Source organism: Schistosoma mansoni (assembly GCF_000237925.1).
Source record: "Schistosoma mansoni, WGS project CABG00000000 data, chromosome 3 unplaced supercontig 0044, strain Puerto Rico, whole genome shotgun sequence".
Taxonomy (NCBI): Eukaryota; Metazoa; Platyhelminthes; class Trematoda; order Strigeidida; family Schistosomatidae; genus Schistosoma; species Schistosoma mansoni.
This window is the reverse complement of record NW_017386006.1, coordinates 1,449,080-1,470,342: the sequence shown is the minus strand read 5'-3', so window position 1 is coordinate 1,470,342 and position 21,263 is coordinate 1,449,080. Positions and strand designations below refer to the sequence as shown.

Here is a 21,263-nt window from a genome sequence, read left to right as displayed (position 1 = left end):
GTTGTAAAGGCAAGGGCGGCATTCTCACAACTGAAGAACATATGCAACTCAAAACAACTGTCAGATAACATCATTGTCAGAAACTTCAATACAAACGTTAAGACAGTTCTACTGTACGGAGTTGAAACCTGCTTAACTGTTACAATCATCATGAAAACAGTACAAGTATTTCTAAACAATTATCTACGTAAAATACCGAATGTCTGTTGGTCGGATACCATCAAGAACAAACTACTGTGGGAGAAAAACAAACCATCTTTGAGTTGAAGAGGAAATTAACCAAAGATGTTAGGGGTGGATAGAACACACATTGTGGAAACCATGAACCAACATTACTACCCAAGCCCCAACTCGGAATGCCGAAGGTAAACGGAAAAGTGGTTGACCGAAAAGCACACTGTTTCGCGAATCAGAGAGAAATATAAAAAGGATCAATAGCAACTGGAAACAACTGGAAAGTAGAGCCAAATATAGACTTGACTGTAGAATCCTGGTCTGTAGCCTATGCTCCTCCACGAAGGGTAATATGTGTAAGCAACTAAACAAATCACACATTTAAAGTTTAGGTAGTTGTTAGTTTAAACTTTTTAATTTTTTAATGCAACTGATATTTCGTCAAATAATTCTTTTTCAGCGTTCGTTTAATCTATCACTTTTATGTTGCTTTCATAAATTCACATATTGGTGAAATATTCTTTTATTAGTTTTCTATGATTTATGCGCCAAATTTACATAAAATATATGTACTTTAGTGGTTTATCAATTGCTTTATGATCAATACAATGATTGTATCAGAAGGGGGTTTTGTGAAGATTTTAATAATTTTTATGTCATTGAAATCATGAGTCAATTGAAGCTAGACAACCATGGAAAACCTGGAAGCATTGGACGTCCGTTTTGTCCTATTGTGGGACCCCTCAGAAGTGCGCATTCACGGTCTCGCCTCGCGAGATTCGAACCCAGGACCTATAAGTCTCGCGCGCGGGCGCTTAACCACTAGACCACTAAAATGATTGTAGTGTAAATCCTTTACTCTTATTAACAATATTAACATACTACAGGATTGAAATCAACAGGAAACTAGTTAATACAATAAAGTCATGTATTTTATTGTAAAGAATCCTATCAGTTAAAAAAGTATACTTCCCATACTTCCTTCCATTTATACTGCCTCATTAGAATAACATATTTTCTTTAAAATTATAGATATATGGAATCGGCTGACAATAAACTGCAGTTCAAAAACAAACCACAAAAAGATGATACATCTAAATTACATCATACTTATTCATTAACATGGAAATTCAAATTCCCTTATCCAAATGATACTGTATACTTCGCTGCATGTTATCCATACACATATACCCAACTTCAAGAATATTTAAATAAATTAACATTAAATTCGTCAATTAAGAGAATATGTCACCAAACAACCCTTTGTTATACATTAGCTAGCAATTCAGTACCTTTATTAACCATTACAGAGCCAGATGATTATGATGAATGTAATGGCAATGATAATAATAGTAATGATAATAACAATGTCGATCAACTTACGAATAAGGTTAGTGATGTGTTTTATTGTACACTGAACTTGTTCTTGGTTAAATTTCATACGTTTTAATATACAAAACATATTTAGGGACTTATTACATTACCGCCAAATAACTGAGTAGGTACTATCTTAATAAAACAGACTTTATAGTTACATTCATTTGTCAGTAAGGGGTTGTAGAGATTGATGTATTTCATTGAAATCATGAACTGGTCTAAGTTAAACTACCTTTGAAAACCTGTAAGCAATGGATGACCGTTTCGTCTTCTTATGGGACTCCTCAGCAGTGCATATTCACGTCCCTGCACTCGGTAACCCGACCCAGGACGTTCGGTCTTACACGCAAACGCTTAACCTCTAGAGCATCGAGCTGGCATGCATAAGTCCTCATAATACGTATTCTGGGGAAAGAGACATTTTGGTGTAAGATTCGTAAAATTAGGTGAATTTTAAAATGAGAAACATCGTAAAACTTAACTTTATCAAGAATTGGAATGAGCTGAATATTTTTTCAAGCACCCATGAACCACTGAGTATCTGCTTAATTCAAGTTATGAACAAGTGATCCAGATCAAATCTAAGGGAACTAAGTATCACAACCGGTAAGACGCATTTTAGCCACTAATTTTAACTTATACTGTTCACATTTTTAATTTCACCTAATTCTAATGACCTTCACCTTGGCTAGACAGTTTGTTAGATTTTCTCCCTCTTTTATATTAAACTACATTTAAAATCTTTAAGGCTATCAAATCGTATTATTACCGTTGTAGGAGCTAATCTATTCATAGCGGTGTAAATATTTATCTTTTGCTATTGTTTGTTTGAATCTCCCTATTGATTTTTAGGACTGCAATTGATCAGCCTCTTATTGGCATATGTACATACTGTGCGTATCGCCTCGATATTGCCTTTATTCACAAGCATTATAAGCTGGACATTATAAGATGGACAGTGGCGATGGCGTTTGAAGCGAAAGGTACTGAGTGCGAGTCCCAGAGTGAACATCAACTCTGAGATGCAGGTACATCCAGCTGACGAGTCCTGAATAAGACGAAATGCGCATCCTGGATTCCACTTCTAGCGACTATCCATCTTTGCTTATAGTGCTTCCAGGTTTTGCAGGGTTGTTTAGCTTAAATCAACTAATGAACTCAACCATTAAGTTACTAAAATTTTCACAAACCCTAATTCTGATAATTATATATATATATATATATATATATATATATATATATTTATATATATGCATATATAAACATGGCTTAAGTCATATATATATAATTTATAAAAAGTGTAAGTATTTATTTTCATGAAAATGGATTGCAGCCATCCAAACTACCCAGAACTTTTTCTATGTATAAAAAATCTATCTTATTATTCATTTGAATTCCATGAATCAGATGTTTATAAGTGTTGTTTGTTACGTAATATCTGGGATAGTGATTACCATAACAAGATTAATAATAATCTAATAAATATATCAGAATGGGGGTTTGTGGAGATTGTAGTAAATTTAATAGTTGAATTCATGAGTCGATTTAAGTTAGACCATCATTTAATACCTAGCATATTACTCTTCAGCAGTGCGCATCCACGATTCCGCATGTGAACGAAACGGCCGTCTAATGCTTTCTGGTTATCAATGGTGATGTAGCTTGGAAAGACTAAGGAATTCAACTAATAAATATATGATACGTACAATTAAAAGATGTATATTAAAAGAGAAAGAATTGAGTTCATAAATCCATAAAGCATTCTCAGAAAGAATAACATTTCTATTTACCACTTAAAACAACCAGAATACTTGTTTGGTATTATCATATTTAATAAGAAACTATGCTGATACTTTCTGACTCAATGATTAAGTGTAGGAAATTGTTTATTTTTGAGAGAAGGTCGGTTATGTAGTTCATTATGAATTTATTGTATAAAGCAGAAGCCTAATTTTAATTATTTACACTTTATTTTAAACTTACAGTTAAACTCAGAATGCAAAGTCATTAATAGTAGCTAGACACATGGTTCGTTTTAAATTCAACTTACATTCATCAAATGGACTTATCAGCAGCATAACAGTAACTGATGCTACCATCTCTTGGTTTGGAAATTGGTGAAAATATTAGTGTTATTTGTGCACAAATAACTTATGATAGTTTAAAGTATAAATGTATATTGCACTATATTGATCTATTTCATTTATTGACTTAAGTGTTTTTGTTCAGTCACAATCAGGTTTTCAAACACAACCTACTGATGATAACAATAATTATAACAAGCCAACAGAGAAGAAACGTTGCGTCGTAATTACAGCACGTGTACATCCTGGTGAAACACAAGGTAGCTGGATGATGAAAGGTTTAATGGATTTTCTTATCAGTACGGATCCAGATGCGAAGGTATGTAATTTTATTTTTATCCGCTTAACAGATTTCGTTCATATATAAAAAGTTAATGTGAACGTCAGCTAAACAATTCATAGGAGTTTTTACCCGAGTTTAAACTAATAGTTACACAGTATTTGGGTGCCGAGATTGTATAAGCCGAATTGTTTTGTTAATAAATCAGTTAACCGGTGAACCACTTATTCATATTTGAATATTCTGATATTTGATTAGATTTCCTTGTAAGAGCCTGAATATGTTTGCTAATCAAGATATTAGACTGACAATTCAATCTCTGAGATTTTACTAGCACAATCATCTTCCTTAATGTTGGTTTAACAAGTTGTAGTAAATATTCCACAAAGAATAATCCCACATAAATCATAATCTAACTATTTCAAGCTATCACTCTACTACCTTTGTATTTGAATTCCTTTTTTAAATAAGGAATAACTCGCGAAATACAGTTACTAATCGTCTTTCCATATAATTTTCTAGTCCCATTTACTTTGAAATGTTTCTTGCTTATTGAATACTACTCATCACAACATGAAGAATTAGCTTTAATTCGAGTTAGGTTGTATTGTCATATGTTTACCAACAATTTCATACTGTTTATTCATTGTTGTAACCAAATATTTCTTGTCCTTTTTTTGTTATCCATATACAATGCTCTAAGAGTTACACGAAGTCTAAATTTGAAATCAATGCATATTAGTAACAACTTCGAAAGATGATTTTATTGAAGTAACATGACCTGAATCTGTAAGATGTTCAAGAATTGAGCTATTGACTAGCCTTCACATACTTTTTCATAGTAATGAGGATAGGATAACTTTTGGAGATACATTTTAAAAAAGGTCGATTTCTGTAGCTAGTATAACTTGCTTCAAAAAGAGCACGTAAACTTATGAATACACACTGAAGTAGAGCTTTTCCTAGACCAATCCACGAATAATAGATTCGATAGAGAAGGTTTAAAGAAGTTAAACAGAATAGAGTGTTTTTTCCAAATATTTCTGACTTCTAAGCAAAGACGGAGAGTGGCCAACAGTGGAGACTAGGACTCGCGTTTCGTCTTATTCGGGACTCGTCAGTTGGATGTACCTGCATCTCAGAGTTGGTGTTCACTCTGGGACTCGAACCCAGTACCTTTCGAGCGTCCTGGATTCCACCGCTAGCCACTATCCATCTTTGCTTATAATGCTTGTGAATTAAGGCTATATTGAGGCAATACGCACAGTATGTACATATGCCAATAAGAGGCTAACCAGTTGAAGTCCTAAAGATCAATGGGAAGATTCAAACAACTAATACTAAGTGAATTTCTGACTTCTGTTTTTAGAATCTCTAAATTTAATATCAGTGAAAATCTTTTATCTTTGGCATGATTCTACGAATTTCCACGACCGGTTAGAAATCAGTTCACTAGATGCATTTCTCTCAATTTCTAATGTTGTATATTTAATGAATAATTTTAAAGTAGACTGGAAAGAGAATGACATCATCAGATGTTACTTGTTTAGTATGAATATTTTTGGTATTGAGACAGTCTGCTTTCTCTAACCCTATTCTCCAGTTTCAGTAAAGAAGAATATTCTTTTTCACTAAATTCTCATCAAGCTCTGCAGTCTATTGAACTTTAAATAATAATAATAATAATGATCACTGTATTTCAATTTTTTGAATAGGTGTTAAGATCTAATTTTGTATTCAAATTAGTTCCAATGTTAAATCCTGATGGTGTAATTGTAGGAAATTATCGTTGTTCACTATCAGGTTGTGATTTGAATCGAAAATATACATCTAGTTTAAAACGTTTCTTTCCTACAATTTGGCATACTAAACAAATGATTATAAAGTAAGTCATTCATTTTTTCAGTTTAAATTATTTGCCAAATTAATAGTTTGAAATGTGTTATATCGATTGCCTGAGTGCGTGCTCTGGTTATATATGAGTGATATGATCGCCCAGTTAGAGAACAGTGAATTTATCGATCGCCCAATGATACACAAAATCGTATGAGCAGTCTTGAGAACTTGTCAGTCCTGCTATCAGCCTAGCCCAGCCAGTTAAGTCCAGAACACCAATAACAGCCTCTGCAATATGAATCATTATTCACAAACATATTGGGTTTATATAGCAACCAAACAGACCACATCGTACCATAAAATAGAAAATAACATTTGTACAAGATTTAAACAAATGTGGCTGTGAATAGGGGGAACAGTAATTAATAGACTGGGGATAACTCAGGAATGGTAAATCGTAAAGTAGTGGTCTATGGGTCAAAATAAAGCTCATAATAAAAGAAACATGAATATGAATAGTTAAGTTACTTAACAATTATACAATAGGAAATATACATATCACATTGGTCCATAAACGGTCCTCAAAGTTACCATTCATAATTCTCCACGGGATACAACAAAATGTAAGTAATTACACACATTCTATCTTATTTGATCTCACCATGCTTTCTTCCAGAAACTCCGTCAACTGTTCATGAAGTATATTGATGATTTGGGAATGATGATATTACTAATTATTATTCCTTTAATATATAAATAAAATGTTAATAATTCGAAGAATAATCACTGTTCGACCTATTATGAGCTTAGATTCAACTTGTAACGTAGCCTAGATCAATAGAAATGTTTCCATGAGTATGGAAGACTTCCTTTATTATAAGCATTCAATAAGAGGATTCAAAGAATTTGAAGGAGCGATATATTCTCATCTTGCTATTTGTGAATTTCATTTCCTTTGAAATCAAAAATCAAATGCTAAGTTTGAATGTTGAACAAGTAGTCAGAAAGCTGGAGGAATAGATGAACATAATTCTCAAAGCAGACATTGAACAAATTTATAAAGTTTTTTCCCATAGGTCCTCAATATCCAGTGATTTTTCAGCATTCATTTTTGTAAAGGATACGTATTGATAATGAAAATTTGCATCGCGAGGATCTGCATTACAATCATGGGTGTGAGTCCTTGGTGTTATATTGTAACAAATAATAAATGAATGATAACTGCTGGAATTATTTACGGACTATCATTTTTTATATTCTGATTGAATGATTATTGAGTAGCTAGACTATATATGTTCGTATTCCTTTCATTTGACCTACTGGCTACTATTATATGATATACTATTCTTATTAATCCCAATCTATTAGTTACAGTCTCTCACACTCACAGCCATATTTTAGCTTGATCTTGTATGCTTATTTTATTTTTTATGGTATTATGCGGTCTGACATGCTTCTATATAAACTACGTACGTCTGACATACGTGATTCATACAGAGGAAGCTGAGACTCAAACACTCATGGCTAGGTGAGGAGAACTAATAAAGACTCGGAGTTGACTCTAGTCTGGTTGTGCTGCTTAACGCGTCATTGATGTGGCAGAGAGCCAAGATCTTATGAGTCAGTGTTCTAACTGGCGATTTTATCACGTGATAATTGACTAGCTATAGGACATAACACTTGGCATAGATAAACAATTCATTTATGCTGAAGCTAATTAGTACAGAATGCAATGGTATCAAGGCACTTCTTATTTCAGAAACCGCTGAGTTCCATGTTGTAGTCTATCTTTACTTCCTATTTCACAGGCAGCTACATTTAATTATGTATTATTCATATTAGGGTCAATGGCTTTTGTTTTAATATTTTCAGTACATTTTACTCCTCTCATTTAACATTATTTAGTGTTTAAATTTATAATTTATTTTAATCTCTATATATGTTGAAGTGTCATGAAACAGTATGAAGTTGTTGTTTATTGTGACCTACATGGACATAGTCGAAAGCAACAAATGTTTATATATGGATGTAAAAGTCAAACCCCTGAAAAACAGTATTATTCACGTATATTTCCTGCTATGTTAAGTAAAAATATACCAGAATTGGTGAGTTATATTTGTATTTTTTTTCCTAAGTGATATGATATCACACGTTTGACACATAATGATTCTTTGTTATATGTTAACATTGGAGGTTATGCTTCTAAAGTAGAGAACGTGACAACCATATAATACAGAAACAGATCTCCATGTAAGTTATAAAAGCGTTAAATATCAAACAATGAACTGATCAATATCACCCACGGAATCTAACCACATCTTTTGACTTTTATTTCTGTTACTAAAATACTAGAGGGGCTTTTAAGTAATCCCCATCACACGAGTTCTTCTCTTTAATAAAATTGATTTATGACAGAGAGTGGAAACAGGTGATAGAGGAATGTCATATAATATAAAATAACTCAACGTAGGAAAAATGTACGTTATCTTCAGCATTTATATTGTAAGTTGATTACTTTTAAAACAGTTTTGATTGATCAGTCGCTAGATAATTTTAGGCCGAATGGTACTATGTTTTGGTTCTAGCTTGAAGTGGTTAATACCAAAACACTAGAGTACCCTCATCAGCTTCTTTGTGTTTACACAATATTCTTCATATTCAGCAATGTTTAACACTTTATAATGATATGCTTGAAACTAAATAGAATCATTTTGAAAGAGTAAGGTTTAATCAAGTTTCTATATTACTATTGATAGAATATTTATTATAGGGTGGCTTGAGGATTGTTAAACTGGAGGTTTTACATAATGGACTGACCTTAGCTGAATAATCAAAGACCAGAATCCATTAGACGTGTTTTATCCTAATATGAGACTCTTCACCTGTACGCATCCAATAACGAACGAGGAAATAATTTGAGGATTTAAGACCTTGCGGTGTGTGCTTAACCTTCATATCACCCAATCAGCACCCAATGATTGGCATATCTAATTTTAATCAACTCATGATAATCCATGACCGACATCCAGTACTGATGGTGATATTTGTCTTATGGACATGAACATTAGAGGATAACTCTGAATTATATAATTTAAATGAAGACAGCTTTTCAAAATAACTCCTTTATTTGTCGAATACAGCCTTGATGTGGCCATAGACAGAACAGTCAAACTGTGTCGTTGATAAAAATTTGCATTTTTGTTATTTAAATTAACAAAATTCGTATAAACGATACGTAATAATTCGTTTCCTTAGAAAAGAGGACTATAAGACGTCTGACCAATGATCAGTTGTTATATAACGAAATAAATCACTGAGAAATTATTCATGTTTATAATTGGGTTCATCCTCGTGATTGTTAGATGAAAAATGATTAAGCATTTCGAGGTCGGACTTAGTCTGAGTGTTGAGTGTTTATGTAAAATAATATTGCTCGATTTGTCTAAAGACTAAAATCAAACACACACATTGTTCTGGAGGTTAAAAACTCTTTATGAATCCCTAAGTTTGTGAACCCCTCTTACAGTTGTAGATTTATACAGCTGAGAGAATTCCATGCTAGCACGAAACAGTTATCCAGAGCTTTCATTCTTTTAATGATTATTTAAACAAACTGTAGACTATTATTCAATTTTTCAAGTCATCATTAAATCTCAGTTATGAACTTATAAATCTTTAACTGTTGCTATGCTATTCTTTGTTTATACGTGACGTCACAAGAAACGCTAAGGTAATTTTCAATGTCAAATAATAACTTAGACATAGTGTCACACTATAAAATTTTGCATTTCATTGATGAATATTTCATAAACGAATAGAACTACATTGAAACATACACAAAAGAAAAATCTATCCATAAAATCCTTATTATTCTGTCACATACATAAGTTCTAATGTGCGATGACCAGAAACCTTCTATTGATTTTGTTTAGAAATAGTTCATTCCAATATAGGAGTTGAACGTATATTGACTAGTCGCGGCCCGGATAGCTCAGTGGTAACGTCTCTGACTGTGAAGCTGAGTGATACGGGATCGAATCCGTCAGGGGGCACCAGTTCCCTCAAGATTACAGGTACACTTTGCTGACGAGTGCCAAGTAGCACGAGACCCGGGTCCAGGGTTTCCTGTTGACCACCTCCAACCACCATCTTATCTCAACATAGTGCACGCAGTGTCGAGCCACCTAGACTAGTGGCCACATTGCAACTTGATCGATAGCATTCGATCAGCACTAAGAAGGACTTGACACTCATGACATTGATCACCACCCAGTGATCAATCAATTGTGACTAGTATACTGTGTTTCGCTTTGTGTACAAACTGATTTTTTTATTTGGAGAAAATTATAATGTTCAATGTCAAATAATAACTTAGACTTGAGTCAATTGACTAGATTTCACTATTTGACACACACTGAAATACAATAGTAATCCTCAGGTTTGCCAAATGTTTGAAGAAACTTATTGCAACACTTATCTAAGACAAACATGATCAATACTGACGTTCCATAATCTGCTAACATAAATATTGACTCGTTATCTCAACTTACCACATAGTATTTATAATTATGTCCCCAAAACAGGCCGTAAACCTACCTTCCACGTTCAAAAGTATACTTGGTAATTACAGTTTACATTCGTTGTGATCTTTACAATTTTTTTTCACTTTGCAATCTTCTCTGTTATTTAAAGTCATGTCTTTTTAACATTCCATTAAAAACTATTCATGTTTTTCAATAAATTATAGTTCAATTATGACAAGTGTAAATTTGCGGTGCAAAAAGAAAAAGAAGGAACTGGACGTATTGTGATGTGGAGAGAAGGAATTGTAAATAGTTATACTCTAGAAGTAAGTGTAATGCTAAAAACATAAGCGTACAAGTTATTAAAATCAAATTAATAAGAACTACACGTTGTGTAAATCATCATTACCTTGCATTACTTCCCATATTCATGAATACTATATAGTAGTCTCTCAAAACCATGAAAAGCGTTTACGGAAACCGGGATTTGTAGGCTATGTAGTAGATTGCAATCATGCTTTTATGAAATCCTCTTTCCTCTTGATTAATCTACAAGATCATACTAAATAATTTTTAATATACTGATGTTACTTGCAGGATCCCCGTCAAGTTCAACTTTTGATTTAATCTGTAATACTAAATAAATCAGCGTTGCTCAGCTCTGGAAATACTTTAGTAACCTTTTTCGCTGTGGCATATGGCGTTAGTGAACATTCTTACTAAATGTTCATCATTATTTACAGTTGAAAACATTGGTACACCCGATTATCTGTACTCGTGACTCTTCAAATGTAAAAAGATATCATTAATTTAGCCATAAAAACCAATGAAACGCATAAATACTGAAGCTTGATCAGTCAGTCAGTCACAACGTAGAACTTCGTACAAACGTACATCAGTTCGAGTTGCCATACCACATTAGCACAGAGATGAAGTTGTCGATTCAAATCCTATATTGGTAGAAGTAGTAAGAGTATAAGCATTATGTGAAAGATTAGGGTTTGAAAATGTTATTGAAGGAGTATAATCCAGTGAAACACATTTGGAAAGAGAAAAAGGATAGGGACATGAAGAATTCAGAAGATTAGAATTTAGTAGAACATATAGAGTGGAGCACCTTCGCCATTGCAAACGATTTTGAGCCATGTCATTCAAGGTCTCTAACCATCGGTTGCTATCATCTTGCGAATCCCAACCAGGTAGTCTACACCTACCAACATGGCTCAGTCCAATTGTCAGTAACTTCATAGATTTGTGCCACGTTTTGGTCTGGCCGCCCCTAGCTTTCTTCCAACCTACTTCTACACCATGGAACATTGCACGTCTGGGTAGCCGGTGGTTGGGCATACGTAACACGTGTCCCAGCCATCTCAACTGATGAAGTTTCACTACTTCATCAATCGATTTGCCATCCTTACCTAGTACCCGTTTCCTAACAACTGCATTACTTACCCGGTGGTCCCAGGATATACGAGTAATGCTTCGAAGACATCTATGATCGAATACTAGTAGCCTACGAATGTCCTCTACTCTTATCGGCCATGTTTCACTGCCATAAAGTAGGACGGAACGAACTGCTGCACAGTAAACCCGTCCTTTGGTTGCTAGACGGATATCTCGCCTACGCCATAAATGACTCAAGTTGGCGAAAGCTGGACGAGCCTTCTGTATACGTTTTGAGATTTCGTTAAACACCAGACCACAAGGGCTGACGAGACTCCCAAGATAAGTGAAGCGGTCGACACACTCAACTACTTCACTCCCTATCATTAGTTCAGGTGTCGATGCAACCCAATCCTGAAGTAACATTTTGCACTTCGAAGGAGAGAATCGCATCCCGAACATGCCTGCATTGTTGCTTATAGTAGTCAGAAGACTCTGCATTTTGTCAGCGTCTTCACCAAATAGAACTATGTCGTCGGCGTATTCTAAGTCAACAAGTGAATCTCCTGGTAAAAGTTCAACTCCTGGAGATTAAGATGATGAAAGTGTTATCCTAAAAGCATGTCGATGACAAAGTTAAACAAGAATGGTGAGAGTGGACAGCCCTGACGAACACCACTTGAGGTAGCCACTTCTGATGACAGTTCGCCATAGGCTCTAACTCGACCAGTTGTGTTCGAGTAGAGAGCCTTTATGAGGTTAATGTACTTCTTTAGTACTCCTTTCACTGACAAACACTGCCATAGAACCTCACGATCAACGGAGTCGAATGCCGCCTTAAGGTCAGGAAATACTACTATTGTGGGACGTCTGAATTTGTGTCTATGTTCTAGGACCTGACGTAGAGTGAATATCTGGTCTATGCAACCACGCCCAGGTCGAAAATCAGCCTAGTTTTCTCTAGTCTGCTCTTTACGAGCTTTGGTTAGGCGCCTAAGTATTATTGAAGCTAATATTTTAGACACTATATTAGTCAAACTGATCCCTCTGTGATTGTCACAGGAGGACTTTTGTCCTTTCTTATAGACTGGCACAATCAGTGATTGGGACCAGTCAGATGGAATTACGTCCAGTTCCCAGATTCTACCTAAGACCTCAGTCAATCTCGCTGCTAGTACTGGACCACCATCCTTAAAAATCTCAGGAGTAAACCTGTCAGGGCCTGCTGCCCTCCCTCACTTCAGATTTCCTATAGCTTTTTCAACTTCACAGAGGGTTGGAGGACTTACATCAATTTTCCATTCAGGACGACTGGGGATCGTGGGTAACTGAAGTGTGGCTGAAGGCCAGTTGAACTGGTCCCTAAAGTGTTCTGCCCATCGATCCAATCTCCTGGATTGAGAATGAATGATATGTCCATCTTGATCTGAGATGGTTTCACTGATATTTGTGTTCCTAAAACCGGTTTCTTTAACGAGTCTGAATAGCTGTATACTGTTACCTATTGCCGCTGCCTTTTCCATCTCTCTTGCTTTCGCTACCCACCACTGTTCACGATCATTGCGTAGGCTTCTTATTAGCTTGCGCCTAAGTTGACTCCGCTCTTTATTATGTTCAGAGCCAGGTGGGATGAGTTTTCGAGCATCTATCAGTGCGGTAGATGCTGCCGAGATCCATTGTTTCTCCCTGACCTTATGGCTTACCTTACTAGCGGATATCACTGCTGTTTCCACAGCTTTACGGATGTTATTCCACGCTGCCTCGGGGTGGGCACAACTTACATGTCTGTCTAACTGTTTTTCCAGTTGTTCCTGAAATATATTCTTAGTTTGCCTACCATTAAGTAGAACCCTTAGAGGCTTCCCTGCAGTGTCTTTCCTACGTCCAGTAAGACGCAGACAGATACGAGCTCGCACTAGAGCATGATCTGAGTCTAAACATGTGCCCCAGAATGATCGACAGTCTTCTGTCGAGCCCCTCCATCGGTGGCTGATAGCGATGTGATCTAATTGGGTCCAACGTTGGGACGAATTCGGGGGTCGCCATGTCAAAAGATGTTTTTCCTTATGCTTAAAGTTGGTATTTTCAAGAAACAGGCGGTTATCTGAGCACAGCTGCAACAGACGGTCGCCATTATCTGTTCTTTTAGCAACGACACCGTAAGATCCACCGAGGTGTCTTTCCCTTTCACTTAGTTTACCTACTTGAGCATTAAAGTCACCAGCCACTATTACTACATCAGAACGCCTAGCTTTTCGGAGAAGGTCAGAAAGTTTCCTGTATAACTCATCTTTTATATCGTCTGAGCTGCAGTCAGTGGGAGAGTAGGCAGAGACAACGAAGAGGCAACGACGAGTTTCCCTATCTTTCCGAGTTCTTACTGATCCGTTTAGTCGGACAGCGCATAGATGACTGTCTACTGCGATCCAGTCTAAAAGAGCTAGTTCAGCCCTAGGACTTAATGCTATACCTACTCCAGCGAGTCCACGGGAAGCAGCATCAGGGCTTCCAGATACACGAAGCGTATATCGAGATGGTTCTTTATTTTGATTAGGTGAGGTCAAATGAATGACACTACTCGGATCTTGTATGCACGTTTCGGAGACGCAGCACACATCGATGGTGTAAGATTCTAGAGTCCTAGCTAAGGAAGCCTGTTGTCCTATTTGGCACAATGTTCGGACATTAAAAGTTCCTATATGTAGTTTAGAGCGTGGTTTCAGGAGACCAGGAATAACGTTCCGTGTACTTGAATCGTTTGCCCTAGCGGTGCGAGGTGATAAAAGGACGTTGGAAGGGTTAGTCGTGGAGATAAGAGAGTTATTAAGAGGTGTAGGAAGGATTTGAATGTGACCAACTTGGTCTCGTGTGCATTTAAGGGTATCAGGGCTAATATCACTTCCCGACTGCCCACACCGTGGAAGGGTTCTTCTAGGGGTACCTGAAAAGGAAATTGGGTTAGAAGTGGTCTTAATGACCTGAGAGCGTGACCGCAGTGCCCAAGGGACAACTGCTTGAGGTCGGTCACACACGACCTTTTTGTGGGTAGTTTTTGTGTTAGCTCCGTTCTTCAAAGGACCTTACCACCGGAGACGGAGATCCGTGGGATAAGGCGAGGTGTGTATTTTTAGGGTCGACCTTTTCTAACCCCACCCCTCCTTGTGGGAAGGCAGCATCGCTGTTATGCTGGTTGTCTGAAGGAAACACCTTACTGCTGTCACACCTCTGTACAGTCAGCAGTACGACTTCGCCTTCGGACCTTGGGTTTGCTGCTTTTAGTCTCACCGCTCTTCAAACAACCTGCCTGGCATGGTAGGACCTTGAGGAGCGATTGTTCCAGCCAGTATAGCTCGATTGAATCATCACGATAGGCAAGCCCGACCACCACGTCAAGGTAGCATCAACGGTCGGGTACTGAAGCTTGATAAAAGAAAAGATAGTCTATCCATTATTCATAATAAATTTCTATTCCTTAACTGTTCGATCTTAATCAATCCCCATCGGAACTAAATAAATCTATATCTAAGATCTATTTTCTTGCTGCAAACAAATTGCCTCTTCAAAGACATCGAATCATCTAGTTTTCATTTCTTCAAAAATGTTGACATAATCAGAGGAAGCAAGATAAATCCTATAGCTGAATAATAACGTGACTGGTTGACAAGCGAAAAGTGAAGATTATTGTATCGGGAAATAGTATCCGATTTTCATCTGACTCAACTAACTCGAAAATGTACACGAATAGATAGATGAAAAAGGGGACAATAAAACACAAGGAATGACAAAAATACAAATATACCAAACTACGATATTCAGTTTGGCGATAATAAAATACAGAATTCATGCTCAAACTACAATTATTGTGGGCTACAAGAGAGTGTGATAGTAATTTATTGATTAATTGAAAGCCTATGATTCGTGGAATAAAAACATTACATGACTTAATAGGCATAATTTACAGATTGCTGTGTTTCAAAAAATTCCTCTGATTGTTTGTGAGTCCTTCTTCACTAATCCCTTAAGAAAATAATCTAAACTGATAAATTTTGTTTCCCGATAATAATTAGTTTCTTTTTTATAGAAATTGTGAGTTCATTTTGTATTCTTCGTATTTCATTAGACTAATGCTTAATGAGATAGGTAAGTTTTAATAAAAACCATTCACGGTGTTCTAAACAAAAACTATAGATTGTTATCAACTTTCAATATTATCATTGAAGCTGGAATATCTGATCAGATTGAAAAGAATACGATACGAAATTCTATTCTTTTATCAATATATACTATTTGATAAATTACATGATAAGATTCTAAAAGAGAGTTTAAGGAGATAAATTTTCACAGAACACTATAACAATGCCCTGATACGGTCGACAGTAGTGAGAGTCAACCCTCCCTCTCCAAATGCTCCCACATCGCCACACGTATACAGTCACTCACTGTCTTCTAGAAAAGGGGGTGTTTTCCACGAAATTGAGAGGACGAAAAACGAATGTCCGGCGCTTTAACCGGGTCGGTGGACACGCAAAGTTCACCTAGGGGAGTTGGAAAACCCTGAATCCAAACAATCGGTGCACATGGGCTCCAGTATCGTGAAGGAACAAATGTCGTATGAACCAATCGTTGGTCACCGGCTACCATGGGACTGAATCTCCCTACGTTGCTCCATTGTTTTGTGGACTAGACCTTTAGGTTGAAGGCCCCCTTATGAAAACCGTCTGCTTCGGTCTGGGCACCCAGGCAGTATCACAGCCTACACACAAATCAAGTGACTTGTGTAGAGTATATGTATTCTTTCCCTCTTTGTACCAATATTTATGTGTTCAAATAAATAAATAAATAAATTGCAATGCCTGAATGAACTGTAGAAGCAAGATACTAGTTTTTTCCATTCCTATTTGCCTAGTAATGGTCAGATTCTACTTAAATCATTATTCAATATCCAAATAATTATAATACATAAAATGTTTCAGTAAGAAATATAGTTCAGACACACCACCGACATTATTTTTCGCAAATGATTTCCTTAATTCCGCACATTTTATTACTTCTATGCAGTATTTTATTTTAATAAGTATGCATAACATTTTAGGCAACGTTTTGTGGTACAGCTGGTAATGATCTAGAAGAAGGTTATCATTTCAATTCTTTGGATTTTGAAAAAATGGGTTCACATTTTTGTGACACATTACTAGATTATATTGATCCAGATCATAAAAAGGTAATTTACAAATTATGTAATAATAATTGTAATGCTGTGAAGATATTTTCTATATACTTCGAAGGTGAATAGTGAATGATATCAACAATCAAGAGAGGTAAATCCTGGAGTTCTAGAGAGAAGCAGTGAACAGTGGAGTTCAAAACCACGTCTGTTGTGAGATAGGAACTCACTGAAGACAATTGGTGAACGGTTGCTCAACTTCGTGGATTGGTTGGAGTTAGACATAAACACCATCGGATGCCGACTCAGTGGTCTAGAGGCTAAGTGCCCTGGCGCGAGACTGGTAGATCCTGGGTTCGAATCTCGCGAGGCGGGATCGTGGATGTGCACTGCTGAAAAGTGCCACAGTAGGACGAAGTGGTCATCCAGTGCTTCCAGGTTTTCCATGGTGGTCTAGCTTCAATTGACTCACGCTTTCAACTAATCACATAATTAAATTCAATTAGTATTGTTTGTTTGAATCTTCCCATCGATGTGTTAGGACTGCAACTGGTCAGTCTCTAATTGGCATATATGCATACTGTGCGTATTGCCTCGATATGGCCTTAATTCACAAGCGAGGGTACTGGGTTCGTGTCCCAGAGTGAACATCAACTCTGAGATGCAGGTACGTCCAGCTGACGAGTCCCAAATAGGACGAAACGCGTGTCCTGGATTTCACTGCTAGCCACTATCCATCTCTGCTTAATCACATAATTGTTTGCTTTTATTCTTATTTCTTCAAGATTATCTACTAACACGAAGAAATTCTGCTCTTAAAGCATGTATGACATTCCGTTTCTTCATAAACAAACATTTTCCGTGACGACTTCAATCGAAAGCATGTTATTAGCGTTTCTCTGATAAATTCTTTACTTTGTTCATGTATTGTAAAACAACAGGTTAGATTATCAGTAGTACTCATCTAGAAGCTACTATCATAGTGTTCAATGTGACCTTGCAATGTAAAGAGATTTACTGATCATAATGTGCCATCTTTATTTCTTATAAGATTAAATCTCCTCTAAGTTCTATTTTTGCATAAATTCCAGTTATCAACCCAGTATTCACTGTTGATTCCTTTGAAGCTTTAGTCTTGAAAACAGGATTTGATACTTTATTCACTGGCTCGTTCAAATATATCTCTATTAGTATTCTAAAACGAGATTTTAATGGGTTTATTGGAAGTACTGTGACTTTTTCCCGTAGTCCACTTTCAACAAGATATACCGATCTCTATCGATTGTGATAAATGATTTGCTCTATATAATTTAAAATACTAGGATCAAAGGTTCATGGAAATCCACAAGTCTACATCCTATTGAACACGAATCGGTTTTCTAACAAAGTTTTAGATACTATACATTTTGCCATCTAAGAGAGTTTACTTCACAAACTAACTTTAACTAGCTAAACCCTTAAAGCCGGTGGGCACTGGACTCTTGTTATTTTAATATGGAACTCATTATACATCCAAACTCTCATTCTGATTAGAAGTTTTAAGCTTTATGACAGTTTTTTAACCTTTAAACTTATTGCTTTTTTAGTTTTTAGGCTAATTGATTCTAACGGTATCTGAACAACCAACTATCTCTTAAGTCATATTATAGTTGGTATCCATCACAAAATAACTTCATTTGAAGAACGTCGGGATACTGAAGGGTCCTGAACAGCTGCTTCATTCTAGCATGGGACACTTTAACAGTGAGCATCAATGTATAGTAGATTAGAAAAGAGCTACTTTATATAGCAAATTATTGGATCCAGAGATCTTTACCACTGTCTCTTAACCTAGTGGTCTTATACTCAACCACACACTCTGCTACCTAAATGTCTAAAGTTTGATCCATAATTGGGTCGTCGGTGTGCATTACTGAGAAATCTTGCTTCAAAACAAAGTAATCATTCAGTGTATTCTACTTTCAATCGTACCTCAAATGCAGTTGATTTGTAGAGAATAACGACTATAAAACTGATATTTCTTCTGTACGCATAGCTCCGGTTCCTTCATCCTGATGGCTACTGCCTCCGCCGTTTGAAGGACTTTAAGCCTGACAAACTTTGACAAAAAATTACTTACCCTATAAATAATTGAAAAGGATTGGTTTATACCCGCACTATGACCGGTTTGTACTAAATGGGCCAATATTGAGCTGTTTACTTTTTTCATCAGACCTTTACTTAGCCACGCTGGGAGGTGTCCACGAACACGAAAATGTTAATTCCTAGAACTTCGACCAATATAACTTGCTCCACAGGAGCAGTCGAATTGATAAATACAAAATGAAGTGGTCATTCTAGGTACTTCATCTTTAAGCCTCGGTGTCACTATTGGACGCGTTGAAAGATTTTGGGATTGATCTGCGTAATCTCTGAGTTAGTATTTCGTTAGCTGCTTTATTAGCTAGATTTGACCACTTAAAAGATTATAACATAAAATTTGCATTCTTCATAACTGGTCAAATCAACTTATAAAATATATAATCAAAAGAACTATTCCCCTCCCCCTTAGCTATGTGTACTACTAAAATAATGTTCTATTTATGTCCTACAAGTTTGCTCATTGTATCTATCATCAGAAACCGCTATCTTCATGCATTATGAACGTTAGATTTGATATAATAGTGTAGATAATTTAATTGTATTAACTCAATCAAAACAGAATAATAATTAAATAAAAATCTACTTTCATCTTTAACTGAATAATAATTATCATATTTAAATCTATTTTACTAGTTTTCTTATTGTACATATGGTTTGTTATTGTTTAACTCTTACAAAAACACTAACATGCCGTGTTACCATGACAACAGGTAACATTGTTATATATGTAATCAAACAAGTAAATGATCATTTTAAATCAGTCTATTTCTTAAATATTCTAACTAGCTAGAAATCTTGTATTTCACTTAGATTTAACTAGCTATGATTAGATGATACATTTACATTATAACTGAAGAATGTGATTATAAAAAAGATAGATTCTAAGGAGATAAGGTTATCTGATACATAAAATAGATTGAATGTGATTCGAATACTGAACAAAATTAGACAAAGATAATTATGAAATTGATATTTAGCTAATAAAATCTAGTGGATTAAAATTAACTTGGTCATTATCATTAAGACCTTTTGGAATAAGAGTAAGGATAATGATGTATTTATGCTGAAGATACAGATCTTCAAGACAAATGTTTATTATTCAGATATTTTATCAGAAGGGGGTTCGTGGAGGTTTTAGTAATTTTATAGTTGAAATCACAAGTCAATTGAAGCTAGATCACCATGGAAAACCTGGAAGCACTGGACGGCCGTTCCGTCTTATTGTGGGACTCCTCAGTAGTGTGCACTGAAGACATTGGTGAACGGTTGCTCAATTACATGCATTGGTTGACTGATAATATGTAGAGAATTCTATTGAATAATGTCAGCATAATATGACTAGTCGTTTTCATTACGATCACTTCACTATGGCCCTTCGGTAATTATTATCGATTTTATCATTCTGTCTATAGTGATCAAATCAGTGAATAGATGCTTCCTGTACTTTATTACATCATAATCTTTCTCTCTTTCTCATTTTACTCATTCATCTGTGAATTGAACTTGTATGAATATAAACAGGAATTTTCAAAGTTAAATTCACAAGTCGATCCAAGTTAAACCACCATGGAAAATCTGGAAACACTGGACAGCCGTTTCGCCCTTCTGTGGGACTCCTCAGCAGTGCTCATTCACGATCCCGCCTCGCGAGATTCGAACCCAGGACCTATCAGTCTTGCGCGCGAGCGCTTAACCACTCAATTTCATGGATTGGTTGAAGTTAGACATTAACACCGTTGGATGCCGGCCAGCTCAGTGGTCTAGTGGTTAAGCGCTCGCGCGCAAGACTGATAGGTCCTGGGTTGGAATCTCGCGATGCGGGATCGTGGATGCGCACTGCTGAAGAATCAGATATTTATCAAATGTATAAGAGTTTTTAACATGAAAACAGAATTTCGTTAGTTGTTTGAATTGCTTAAACATGTCCGTTGTAACAGTGTATTGTTTTCTGAAAAAGATATTTTTGTAATTTAGATGGAACATATTATGCAATATTTGAAAAATCGTTTTGTTTCTATGAAAATATCTAAATCAAATGAATTTGAAGATGATAAGCTTTCTTCAGACGATTCAATGAGTGACAGTAGGTTAGTTAATATACATTTTGTTAATTTTATAAATATTAGTAAACATGTCCATTAACTCATGTTGTTTCCTACTTAAGTTACGCAATCCAAGAAACTGATTAGTCTTCACCTAGAGTATGAATTATTACTCCCGGTAACTTACTACAAGATGAAGTGTAGGTAGAATACATATTTATTTTAAGGTATCCATTTGACGGTAACCACTATTTATAA

General features: G+C 35.9%; 1 protein-coding gene across 1 annotated transcript in view; it reads left to right on the top strand.

The window, feature by feature from the left end:
* Smp_167640 (Mername-AA213 putative peptidase (M14 family)) overlaps positions 1 to 21,263 on the top strand; it is a gene marked incomplete at both ends in the record, with an annotated part of 51,099 nt that overhangs the window by 16,899 nt on the left and 12,937 nt on the right. Inside the window, 7 exons of the mRNA XM_018791453.1 lie at positions 1,238 to 1,505; positions 3,791 to 3,954; positions 5,631 to 5,800; positions 7,700 to 7,856; positions 10,499 to 10,600; positions 16,750 to 16,878; positions 20,938 to 21,050. Coding sequence (XP_018645398.1) covers positions 1,238 to 1,505; positions 3,791 to 3,954; positions 5,631 to 5,800; positions 7,700 to 7,856; positions 10,499 to 10,600; positions 16,750 to 16,878; positions 20,938 to 21,050 — 1,103 coding nt within the window. The remainder of the gene's footprint in view (positions 1 to 1,237; positions 1,506 to 3,790; positions 3,955 to 5,630; positions 5,801 to 7,699; positions 7,857 to 10,498; positions 10,601 to 16,749; positions 16,879 to 20,937; positions 21,051 to 21,263) is intronic.